This window comes from Panthera pardus, unplaced genomic scaffold (genome assembly GCF_024362965.1).
Source record: "Panthera pardus isolate Hobbes unplaced genomic scaffold, ASM2436296v1 HiC_scaffold_6, whole genome shotgun sequence".
Classification (NCBI taxonomy): Eukaryota; Metazoa; Chordata; class Mammalia; order Carnivora; family Felidae; genus Panthera; species Panthera pardus.
Genome location: NW_026526991.1, coordinates 57,870,362 through 57,882,806, shown reverse-complemented (window position 1 = coordinate 57,882,806; position 12,445 = coordinate 57,870,362). Strand labels below are relative to the sequence as shown.

General features: G+C 51.7%; 1 protein-coding gene across 11 annotated transcripts; it reads right to left on the bottom strand.

Annotated features, from left to right (window-relative positions):
* Positions 1 to 34: 34 nt before the first annotated feature.
* On the bottom strand, positions 35 to 12,255 carry ARHGAP9 (Rho GTPase activating protein 9). Of its 11 annotated transcripts, none has more exons than XM_053895645.1 (20): positions 12,012 to 12,237; positions 11,181 to 11,240; positions 7,855 to 7,956; positions 7,223 to 7,556; positions 6,703 to 6,926; positions 5,526 to 5,750; positions 5,235 to 5,348; positions 4,935 to 5,039; positions 4,621 to 4,682; positions 4,381 to 4,471; positions 4,091 to 4,186; positions 3,850 to 3,948; positions 3,459 to 3,600; positions 3,247 to 3,354; positions 2,806 to 2,904; positions 2,548 to 2,625; positions 2,348 to 2,401; positions 1,958 to 2,092; positions 909 to 1,014; positions 35 to 325 (listed from the first exon to the last, which is right to left on the bottom strand). In XM_053895645.1, the coding sequence occupies exons 4-20, from the start codon at positions 7,536 to 7,538 to the stop codon at positions 154 to 156; spliced, it is 2,226 nt and encodes a 741-aa protein (XP_053751620.1). In that variant the 5' UTR covers positions 7,539 to 7,556; positions 7,855 to 7,956; positions 11,181 to 11,240; positions 12,012 to 12,237; the 3' UTR covers positions 35 to 153. The 11 variants fall into 11 exon arrangements, 9 of the variants coding, with proteins under 9 accessions (XP_053751620.1, XP_053751619.1, XP_053751623.1 ...); XM_053895644.1 differs by having other exon boundaries at positions 12,031 to 12,237; XM_053895648.1 differs by lacking the exon at positions 2,806 to 2,904 and having other exon boundaries at positions 12,031 to 12,241.
* Between the last annotated feature and the right edge of the window lie 190 nt (positions 12,256 to 12,445).

The following is a 12,445-nucleotide window of genomic DNA, read 5'->3' as shown; positions in this document are numbered from 1 at the left end:
AATCCCTCAGGTCAGACTCACAAAGACACCCATATGGGAGACACAGGGTTTAATGGGATGTCCTCAAAACAGAACACCCACTATCCCCACCCCCACCAAAGGGCACCCAACAGAGATCAGGAGAAACACCTTTTCTCTTCTTCCTTGCACCAGTCAGCGGAAAAGCCTGGTGAAATCAGTGAGCATGAGCTGGACTAGCTGCCCAGGGTAGAGAGCATGGGCTGCTGGGTCAGATGTCTCCTGCTCTGGGCGAAACAGGGTTGGACCAAACACGATTCCCAGGTTGTGCGGGGTCATGCGGTTCTTATCTGAGTGTGCTATCACCCTGTGGGCAAAGGTGAAGAGAAGGGGCTATAAGGCAGCAGCTTCATCACTTCAAATAAATCTAACCCTTCAACGGTGTGAGCAGGAAAGAGTTCGCCTTGGGACCTCTCTCTGTGGTGGCTGAAGGAAACCAAGCGGAGAGCCTCAAGGGCAAAGGAGACAGGACCAGCAGAGAAACCTTCAGGACACAACTTGAAGATACAACCTAGGATACATTCGCCTCTTCCCAGCTTCAGAGACTGCCTCTACAGTCCTCTTTGCTCACAGATTGGGAGACTCTAATTTCAGAAGTCACCACCCAGGCCCAGGTCAGCCACATAAGCCATGACCACTGTCCCAACAGGAGACAAAGAGGCAGAGGGAAGGGAGAGGTTAAATCTCCCTCATTTCTCTCAAAGCATCCCTGGGCTTCTCTTGATCCCCACTCGATGCCCTGAACAGACGTTGCCTGTTTCCTCCATCTGCCCAGTAAACAGGTGAGGAAGGGAGGTGTTTCCTACCTTTACTGCATCTGAACAGGGTCCCTGCTGCTTGCCCCACTCCACCCTCCCTCAGCATGCACAAAGACATTCGGTTTTCCTGACCTGCATAAATGCTCCAGGAGGTACCTCAGGGTGTCACGGTTCGGCGTGGGCATTGAGCCTATTAATTCTCGTATTTGAGAGAGGCGCTGTTCTGATTCAGAGAGTGCTAGAGAGAAAGAATGAAGGGAAGGGCATAGGGGTGAGGCCAAGGAAGATCCTTAGGCAGGGGGGTAAACTCGCTACTCTTTCCCATGCCCATGGAAGACACGATTAATCTACCACTGCTTTCTTTTTTACTGAGCCCAACTGCAACTTTAATTATTTTCAAGATTTTATTTTATTTTATTTTATTTTTTAATTTTTTTTTTAATTTTTTTTTCAACGTTTTTTATTTATTTTTGGGACAGAGAGAGACAGAGCATGAATGGGGGAGGGGCAGAGAGAGAGAGGGAGACACAGAATCGGAAACAGGCTCCAGGCTCCGAGCCATCAGCCCAGAGCCTGACGCGGGGCTCGAACTCACAGACCACGAGATCGTGACCTGGCTGAAGTCGGACGCTTAACCGACTGCGCCACCCAGGCGCCCCAAGATTTTATTTTTAAGAAATCTCTACACCTAACATGAGGCTCGAGCTCACAACCCGAGATCAAGAGTCGCAAGCTCTACTGACGACTGAGCCAGCCAGACAGCCCCCTCAACTGCAGCTTTAGCATTCTTTTTAACTTAGCCCTCTAACCATTCACAAAAAAACCACTGGAGTTGGCACGGGAATTGAAAGCTATCGGGGCACCTGGGTGGCTCAGTCGGTTAAGCGTCTGACTTCAACTCAGGTTATGATCTCACAGCTCACGAGTTCAAGCCCCACTTCGGGCTCTGTGCTGGCAGCTCAGAGCCTGGAGCCTGCTTCAGTTTCTGTGTCTTCCTCTCTTTCTGCCCCTCCCCCGCTCATACTCTCTCAAAAATAAATAAAACATTAAAAAAATTTTTTTAAGTTATTTTCCATCTTTGTACTCAGGATGAAATAGAAGAGTGTAAGGGAATCTCTATTTTTTACCTTTCATGCCCCACCCTTGTACCAAGGGTATTACCCAAAGCTCTCATCCCTTACCAAGGGCAGCACGAAAATGTGGCAGCAGCTGTGGGGGCACCAGAGGCTGGGGTAGCTCCCTGAGAAAAAGCTTCAGTGCTCCAGTGACCACGTGAATATCATCCCATTCGGCACTGTCCAAATCTAACCGGCCCTCTGGGAGGAGAAGGATGTGCAGAAGGGCTCAGGGCTTATGAAGGTCCAGAGAGAGCCAAAGACAGAGAGGTCAGGAGTTTGGGAGAAGATCCAGGTAAGGAAGACCACAGGAATACTTAGGAGGTCCATAGAGGGTCAAGGCAGCAGAGGTGGGCTTGGGGACAACCCTCCCAGGAGCAAGACATGGGGAGATCCACAGGGAGCAGGGAGGATGTGGGATGTTTCAAGGGTCTAAGGAGCCTCCCACGTAAGTACCTTGTCCTGGCTGTTCTGGGAACACATACCTCCCATCGGAGGTGACCGCCCGCTCTGCAACATGGATGAGAAGAGATCAAGAGCTAAGTCATGCAGTTCTAGCCAGATCTCCCTGCTCTGTCAGCTCCCTCATTCAGAACCGCCTGTGGTTCTGAGGCATGAAATTCTTAGTACCACCACTCGCCCGTAAGTCTTCTCACCTCTGTCCACCAGGAAGCGAAGTTTCTGGACCACCGCCAAGTTCCCACTCACTCGGTAAATGCCATCTACATCTAGACCTAGGAGATGAGGCAGGGAGCAGATAAGGATTCCCGCTCTAAGTTGTATGTGGTGAGGACTGGTGAGAGACCCAAGGGAGGAGAGAAATAATGCAGGAGGGAGACTAAGGTGGGGGAGGTGGGGAATTCCAGGCCTTGGCCTGTTGGAAGGGGTGGATTGTGCGGTCTCTGGAAAGTGACCTCTCTTATCCACAGCAGCAATGCAGAGCCGCACAAAGCTGGGCACGGTGTCCCCTTCCCGCTGGCACAGTGATTCCAACTGGCAGCCGAACACCTGGTCTGGAGAAGCAAAGAGGCGAGATGGGAAGCAGTGGCAGCATTGCTCATGGAAGCTCTTCTCAGCACAGGTTTTCACCCTAAAGTTGGGCTGGCCCTCCTGGCTGCCTTTTCTAGGCCTGTACTCTAGGAGGTACACCCCTTCCCCCCCCCCCCCCAAATAACAAGTGTAGGGGACAGTAGTGGTCTCTGAAGACCACTGACCTAGTTCTGGGAAGCTCTGCTCACTGAAATTTTCTCATCCGCAAAGTGGGCGGATGCCCAGATCAGGACTATAAAAGTGCCTGCAAATATATTACAGCAAGTACGAAGGAAAAGGGTGATGGCCGGCTCAGCCCACCTCACCTCGGAGCAGACCACGCTCCTGCAAGCTTTGCAAGGATGGTCTCTTTGCGATAAGCCGCTTTAGTTTGTTCCGCACGCGGTTCTGCTCGTTTCCTTCAGGACACCGACCTGCAGGAGGCAGGTGGAATCAGGGCGTGAGAGCCGACGCCCGGACGGAGCCCGGAGACGCGCTCCCGGGCCCCGCCCACCCTAGGACCTCCCGGGCCGCTCACGAGAGCTCCCGCGGCCGCCGATCCGCAGCAGTGGCCTGGACACCGGCTCCGACTCCTCTTCGTCTTCCTCTCCGCCGCTCAGCTCCTCCAACTCTGCGGGTCCCGAACCTGACAGACGCAGCTCCAGGGGGTTCTCTCGATCCTACACACCGAACGCGCGGGGGGGGGGGGGGGGGGGAGCGAGTCGGAGGTTGGGAGAGAGAAGAGTGAAATCTGCAACCTCAGCTCGACGCAGGGAGACCTTAACCGGCTGCCAGGGTTCCGCGCTCCCCCCACCCCACTCCAGAGCACTACACCGAGACCACCCAGCCTCCTACCAGCCTAGAATCCTACTGTTTCTTCCCCACTCCCTGTGCCCGGGCTCCGTCCCGCCACCTCCCATCCAGCTCACCAGGCGTTCGATGACCGCCCGCAGCGCGCGGTGCCAGGCTCGCAACTCGGTCTCGTGGTCTGACTGCAGCAGGAACTCGTGGCCGGGGACCGTGCGGATCTGAGCCGCCAGCGGAGAAAGGGCTTCAGTCAGAGGGAAGGGGCATAAAAAGCAGGGAGGCCGAGCAGGACACCCGCGCGGGAAACTGGGAGCGCATTTTCGGGTCGCGTGGAGCTTTGGGGACGTGCGGAGGGGCACTCACGTGCAGGACGTTGCGGCGGCTGGACAGGTGGCGGCCGTGGGCCAGGGCTGCCCCGCGCAGGTCCACGCTGCTTTCGGGTCGGCTACCCGCTGGTCCCTGGCAATTGGGAGAAACTGAGGCCAACGGCGCTGTTCCCCTCATTGCCTCCCTCCCACCCCGGGGACTGCGAGGACGTGGGAGGCTGTGCTCTTTCCTTTACTTCCCCCTCCCCACCTCCTCCCCACAGTTCGCGGGAGTAGAAGTGCCCAAACGCCTCCTGCACGCCCCCTCCTCCCCTCCCTCACACTCACCCAGATTGAGGAGGGCGCGGCGGGCGGCGGCTCCCGGTAGAACACCAAGCTGTTACCTGCTAACACCACCCAAGATGAGCTCCAGTTCTTCCTACAGGGGTGGGGGGCGGGGGGGGGGCGGCAGTGGTAGTAGTGCAAAAGTCATTTAGAATCACGTGGGGAGGGCGCTCTCCCCGCACTCCGCTCCACAATACAGAATCTAGACGCCCAAGCCCCAGCTGTATTCCCGGTTCTCGTCACCTGAGCTTGCGCCCCCCCTGGGCGATCTTGGTCACGTTGAGCAGACCCGACTTTTCCACCTCCTGAGAAGTGGAGCGAGGGGTATCAATAAGGCACCCAGCGCCCCTCCCCCCCCCCCCCCCCCCCCCAGCGGCCACAGCGTTCCCAAGGAGGTGTCCCAGGAGTGAGGTCCTTTACAGTTGGGGGATGGGGGAGACTGGGTAAGAGAGGATACCCAGCGAACACGCAGAAAGAGGAAGATGTATCTAGAGGAGCAGGAATTGGGGGGTAGGGCAGTGAGGATCTTGGCCTGCACAAGGAAATGGGACACTTACATGGGGGTCGTCCAAGACCTGCGGCAGAGGTCGCGAGGGCTGCAAGGCTGCTGGCTGGTCTGAGGGGTGGAGCTGGGAGGTGTGCTGGCAGTGGGAGAGTGAACCCTGGGGGAGGGGATTGGAGGAACAAGTGGAGGAAACTTGAACTTCGGAGTTCCTGGCTATAGGGGGAAGAAGCCTGCGGATGTGGGTGAGAGGCTGGGGGTGTGATGGGTAAGGAAGAAGAGTGTCTTGCATAAAAGAGAGTAGTAAAAAGAGGACTTTTCCTGCATGCGATCAGGAAGGGGGGGGGGGTCTCACCTGGGGGCCAAGCAGTTCTGGGTTCCCTGTTTCAGATTCTGAGCCCTTTGTCTGAGGTTGCAGGACACCGTTTCCCCTATTCCGGGTCTGCGTCCCTTCCATGGAGCCAAGGTTCTGGGGTTGGGGGATGGGGGGAGTAAAGCTACGACCAGATGCCACTTCAACCCGGTCTCAACACCCTTCTTACAATTTTCTGATGGGGCCCAAGAGAGAAAACACACTACTTTCGGGTTCAGTAGGGAAAGAAGGAGATTGAGGGGACAAAGGAACAAGCTGGAGGGAAAGTCTCACCATCTCTCGCACGCGAGTGCGGCGCGGGGGCTTCCAGGACTTGGAGCCAGTCAGCGAATTTATGTAGAAGCAGCGCCCAGAGTTAGGGTCCAAGTGCTGCTCCCAGGCGTCCAGTCTCTGCAGCGGGGGGCACGCAGGGCTTGGGGGAGGAGACTTGGGACAGCGGCGAAGGTCCACTAGGTTGCAGTACACAGGGTGCTCTGACATGAGGGGCTGGGGTCTTGCCTGTCAGCAAAGGGGGAAGAAAAAGGTAGTTATTCTGCCTGTGCTCGTCCCCAATCTTCTCTCCACCTAACCACCTCCTCCTCTCTCCCCCACTGTTTTCTTACCCCCAGCTCCTGGCTGGGGTGACCCAGGTACTGGGGAAGAAACCCCAGTCCCCAGCTGGTTGGTTTTTTTTTTTTTTTTTTTTTTACTCCCTCCCTCAGTCTTTGCTTTTCTCCTCACTTCCTGTTGCCAACTTCCCTCCTCCCCTACCCCGCCCCTACCCCAGGGCCTCAGGAAAGGGGAACCTGCTTTTTCTGGGGGGGGGGGGGAGGAGGGTTGAGGGGAGCGCCCCACCCTCACATCCTCCGGATTGATAGGGGAGAGAGGGAGAGGTGTCAGAGACCCCTGCTAGGGGAGTATGAGAGAGGGGGCCATTTTTCATCCACTAGCAAGTAAGAAGGAGGGGAGGAGCTGAGGCTTCAGGAAGAGCAAGGGAGTTACAGCTCTAAATGGGACTTGTTGGTGACCTGAGCTGGCAAGATGGGACACAGGAAAAATGCTGCCCTGGGCCAGGAATCTGGAGGAAGAGAGAACAACATAGCTAGTTGGCTTTCTTACTGTCCCTCTGTCACATGCCAGGTTCCTTGTATCCTCAGGATCTTTGCTACTTGCTATCCCTCAGCTAGAACTCCTTCTCATTTCCTAGTTTGGTTCATGGCAGTCTCTTCCTCCTCATTCAGATTCAACTACATGTCATTTCCTCAGAGACGCCTTCCCAGATCCCCTCCATCACTCCCTACCGTATTTATGCTTCTTGGTGGCACTTATCAATACCAACCGTTTGTGTGTTTGTCACCTCCATGGAAATCCCTTGAGGGCAAAGATGCTGTCTGCCTTGTTTGCCATTGTGCCTAGAACAAGGCTCAGCAGTAAATAACTGCGGACTGCACTCAGAAGAGCTGTGACTCACCGGGTTAGCATTGGCCTCTGTCAGCAAGTTTTCCTGAGAGAGGGATCTTCCACTTGCTCCTTCCTGAAAGGGCTTCAAAAGGGTAGGCCTCAAATTGGTAACACTGACACTTCTACACATTTTGGGGGGCAGAGGAGGAGGCTGCTTAGAGGTGGCCTGGGCTCTGCCTGGGGGTTCCTGAGACAGGTGCAGCTCCTCCAGGGAGCCAGGAAACAACTTTGGCCCTAGAAACAGAGAAATGGGAAGAGTGGGGGGGGGGCAGGTGATCAGAGAGGTGATATTGGCTGCATCAGTCATCCCAGGGGTTCACGGGGAAGACAAGAGCGGGGGAGGCTGTGGAAAAGTACATGAGACCTAGAAAGCTTGAGACTAGTAGGAGGGGCAATGGGGGACACTGTGATGGGAATGAAAAGCAGGCTGACCAGAGGTAAATAAGAGAAGGGGGTCAGCTTTGAGGGAGGGAGATCCTTCCAATAATTCCTAGAAGCTGGCGAGGTAGGAAAGTGAAGGGAGTACTTACCAGGAATCCAGAGGGATTGGCTGGAGGTGATGGTGGTTGGTCTCTGGGAAGAGATAGATTCCTCTGCCATGTAGGCAGCTGGGACAAAGATGGGTCGGGAAGTAGAGGGTGCTCCCAGGCGCCTTGCCAACCACCAGTCTGAGTTGGTCTTTCGAAGCAGTAGGAACCTGTCCCCCTCAGCCAGGGACACTTGCCGGCCATCTGCCCCAGTGTAAGTGAAGGCATAGAGGGCGCAGAGCTGGGATCCCTGAGAAGGGTTTCGGGATCCCAGCCCGAGGCTCCCCCAGGTACTTGGCCACCACCGGCCTGACAGCATTGTGGTCAGTACTGTCACCTGTAGGAAAAAGAGCTGTTGGAGATCCAGAAAAGGACACAACTGGCTGCTTCCAAGCAGAGGGACATGGTTCCAAGAACAGCGTTGGGGGAAAGGTAAGGTCAGGGAGCTCAGAATGAAAGCAGAGAGCCTGGGTGGGTGTCAGTGACAGGTTTGGGGGGCTGAGAACTCCTGGGTGATGTGACTGGTGAGGAACTATATAAGTAAGGTGAGAGAGGATGTGGTCAGCAGAGCTATGAAGCCAGCAAGGCAGGAAATCAGAGGAGAGTGGCTAGCTTTGTGATTTTCCTCCAAGTACCTTCTGAGGCCCATCAGCAAATCCACAGGCAGCAGGAGCTGGTCCTGGGTGGTGGTGGCAGGACTTTTGAGCTGGACCCAAGAAGATGAGAAAGAATCAGGTCTGAGACAGAACACAGGCAAAGAGACAGGAATGAACGACAAAGATAAAAAAAGTTTGTGACCTTTATGAAATTTACACAGGCACCAATGTTTCCGTTACCAATAGCCTCAGACCTAAAGTGGCGTGCTTCCTGTGCAGACTCTGAGAGACAGAGAGACAGAGAAACAGAGCCAGAGCAATAACAATAAGACGAAAGTAGAGAGGAAGAGAAAGTGGCTGGGAGAAACACAGAGGGGTTCCAAGTTAGAGGAAAAGGTGCAAATACCACCATCCTCTCAATCCAGGATGTGTTTTGGGAGCTGAGAGGCCTGAAACAACCCTCTGTAGGAAAGCCCTTTGGGTGGAGTCCTTCTTCAGTGTGGGTTCATTCACTCATGCTGTGACTAAGGATTGGCTGAGCACCTCCTGTGTGAAAGGAACAGTGTCAGGCACTGGAGATAAGAGAGAGGAAGACAGACACAGCCCTGGCCCTCTTGGAGCTTACAGACAGATCTTAACTAATGACAATAAATTTACTACAGTTGAATCAAGGCCTGTGGACAAGGCCACAGGGTGCTATGACAGCATTTGTGGGGAGGGAGGAAGGGGGCACTGCTGTCCGCTTTTCCTCGGTGGAAGGTGGGAATGGACTTCTGTCAATTGCCAGAGCTTTAAAACACATGCTGAGGCTCTCTCCTTACCTAACCACTCTTATTTTCCCCTTCTCTCAGTTTCCCCACTGCACAATGTGAGGCTGTTTGGCTTTGGAGAGGTAGGTAGGGAGTACACCTCCCCCTTGGTGACATCAGAGAGCCAACTCTCCTCCCCTGACACGAGATCTGAGGGCTGGTTCCCAGGACTGGGATTGGGCCTCAGTGATATCTTCCTCCTTAGTTCGCTCCACTTTCAAAATGCGGCGAACCCTACCCCTCAACTATTCCTTCCCACCTCCAAAATAGTGATCAACTTCATCCCATTTATTCATCATTCATTCATCCGGTGTTTTCTAAGTGTTCCAGTCTCATCCTCTTCTATCTTTTCTGCCATCTTTCTTGCACTTTATCCTCTCCCTCTTTATTGACTCTTTCCCCTTAGCTTTTAAACATATTCAACTCTCAGCCATCTTTAGATGGCCTCCTTTAGATGGAGGTTTAGATGAATCTCCCTTTACTGTACTCTTCAGTTACCACCCTCTTTACAAACTTTTTTTTAAATTATTTCATTTTTTTTTATTTTTGAGAGAAAGAGAGAGAGAGAAAGTTCGAGTGGAGGAGGGGCAGAGAGAGAGGGAGAGAGAATTCCAAGTAGGTTCCACATTGTCAGTGTGGAGCCTGATAAGGGCTTGAACCCACGAACTGTGAGATCATGACCTGAGCCAAAGTCGGATGCTTAACCGACTGAGCCATCCAGGCGCCTTGACAGTCAAACTTTTTGGAAGAATTACCTACATATGGGGTCACCATTTCTCTCCTCTCACTCCCTCACCTCTGCAAGGTTCTTCCTCACTAGGGTCACCCCTGACTTTACAGGGACCCTGCAGTCCTTATGTTGCTTGACATCTCAGCAGCAGCCAACACAATCGACTATTCTACAAACACTTCTGGTGTCCTTACCTTCTTAGCAGTTCCTTCTCTGTTGCATAAGGAAGGACTTTGGTTGTTCCTTAAACCCCAGAGTTCTGCCTAAGATCTTATGCCCTTTGCACTCTCTACACACTCTATGTGGTCTTATTCTCTCCCCAGCTTCAATGACCTCCATGTGCCAGTGAGCACCCTATCTCCAGTCCGGATCTTTCTGTGGAACTCCAGTTTAATCCATGGTCCACCGAAAAACTCCATTTGGATATTTCACAATGCTCAAAGTAGTACAAACATAGTATGTTCTTTTTTTTTTTAATTTTTTAATGTTTATTTATTTTTGAGACAGAGAGAGACAGAGCATGAATGGGGGAGGGCAGAGAGAGAGGGAGACACAGAATCGGAAGCAGGCTCCAGGCTCTGAGCCATCAGCCCAGAGCCCGACGCGGGGCTCGAACTCATGGACCGCGAGATCGTGACCTGAGCTAAAGTCGGACGCTTAACTGACTGAGCCACCCAGGCGCCCCCAAACATAGTATGTTCTAAATTGAATTTGTCAGCTCCCCTCCCCACCCCCACCCCGGCCCCGGCCAAACCTGTTTCTCCTCCAGCACCACTATTCAGTTAAATTTAAGTTCAATAAATATTGGATGCTTACTGCCACCCATGCTAGGCAGGAACTGTGTGCTAGGCATTGTCATTTAAGATGACCAATATGGCTCCTGCCTTCTCATAACAAAATACAGTGTGATAATCACTATGATAAGAAAAATACTATCAGCTGTGGCAGCACATACAGGGTGTACCCAATTGATCCATGCCAGAAACCTGGCAGCCAACCTTCATTTCTCTCTTTTCTCACTACTCATATTTAGCTGATTACTAAATCTTTTCAATCTACCTACTTCCTTTAATCTCTACAACTATCATCCTCTTTCGCCTGGATAATAGAACCTCCTAACGGTCTCTTTGCATATAGTCCTGCCCACCTCCAGTCCATTCCTGGCCCAGCAGCCAGAGTGACCTTTCTAAAGCACAAAAATGCCCTGCTACTCCCCTGACTTAACCTTTCGAAGGCTTCTCATTGTCCTCAGAGTAAGGTCCAGATGTTACAGTACGGTTTACAGAGACTTTCTCCCTTGAGCCCAACCTTTTCATGCTCCCTACCACAAACTCTAAACTCTCGCCATACACTAATTCCTCACATTCCTGAAGTGCACTGAGGTCTCTGGTCCTGTGCATATATTTTTTTTTCCCTCTGCCTGAAACACTTCCTCTCCAATCCCACCAATCTTTACTGGCTAACTTTTACTTACCATTCTGATCTCAGCTGAAAGTTCACTTGCACAAGAAGCCCTCTCTCAACCACTTAGAATTGGGTAGAGGCCCTAACTAGGAGCTCCCACAGCAAGTTTTACATGCCCCCTTATGATTTTCATGAAACTTTAATGTGTTTTTAAGTTTACTTATTTATTTATGTAAGTAATCGCTGCACTCAGTGTGGGGCTTGAACCCATGACCCTGAGATCAACAGTTGCCTGCTCTTCCAACTGAGTCAGCCAGGCGCCCTGACTTTCATGAAACTTTAAAGATACTTTTCTGACTTCCGAGGAAGTCTGTGAGCTCTTCTAAGGCAGAAGCCTGTATCTGTTTTATTGATAATTGTACCTTCAATGCCTTGTATAGTGCCTGGCATAAAGGAACTTCTCTGTGCCTCGGTTTTCCCATCTGTAAAACAAGAATGAGAGCTTGTTTTTTTGTATTTTGTTTGTATTTTGTTAAGTAACCACTTTCTTATAGCTCACATTTTATGGGAAAGAAATTTGGACAGGGCTCAGTTGGGCAGCTATTCTATCCCATGTGGCATTGGCTAGGGTCATTTAGTGATATTCAGCAGGCAGGTGGATTGGTCTGGAGAGCTTCTCTTGCATAGCTGACACCTTGATGGGGATGACGGGAAAGCTGGAGCTGTCAGCCAGAGTGTCAACATGAAACTTCTTCAGCATGGCAAGGTGGTAAGACTTCTTATGTGGCTGCTCTGAGCTACCAGAGCATTCCAAGAAGCCTGAGGAGAAGCTGCAGGGCCTAGCTTCAAAAATGTCCAGAACCTCCGTAGGATTTTTAAGAATTTATGTATAAATTCTTATGTATATGTGCATATATATGTATATATATATATGCACATAAAGTTGTTAGAACAGTGCCTAACTCATAAGTGCCATTAGGTATTAATTATTCTTTTTTTAAGTTTATTTAAGTAATCTCTACACCCAAGGTGGAGCTGGACCTCATGACCTCGAGATCAACAGTCACATGCTTTTCGATTGAGCCAGCCAGGCACCCCAGGTAGTAATAATTCTTAAAGGGATGGAGAAACGAGTAAGTATCCCTTTCTCAATTACTGATATGCACTTCCTCCTAAAGTATATACTTATTGCCAAACTCTTAGCCTTCTTTCTTCCCTTCAATCTGACCTTTTCCCTACATATGCTCCCTCACCTTCAGTGAAACTGTCTACCTGTAAATTAGCTGCAGACCGGTAGTAAATCATTGTTTAATAGTCACGTTCTCTTTTGTTAATAGGATATCTACATTCATTTCCATTGGGTCACTAAAGTAAGTTCATCCTCTCATCTGGATAACTCCGTTTCTTGCGAACCCAAATCGAGAGTCGGCCTTTGCTGGTGGCCGCTGTCACGACGCCACTTCAGCAAGACTAGAAGCGGCCTTGGCTTCCGTCACCGCCTTCCGGCTGCCGTAGAGGATCAAAGCACATTGGACTCCACTCGTAAACTACCCCTCCCGCTCTCCCACCAAAAAAGTGCCACTCTAGCACAGCCTCTGCGGCCTCCCCATCTCTCTGATATTGTTTTCCTGTTTCCTGGTGTGGCATGATGGGAGAAGTAGTTTACTTTCTGTGAGCGGAGTGCAGG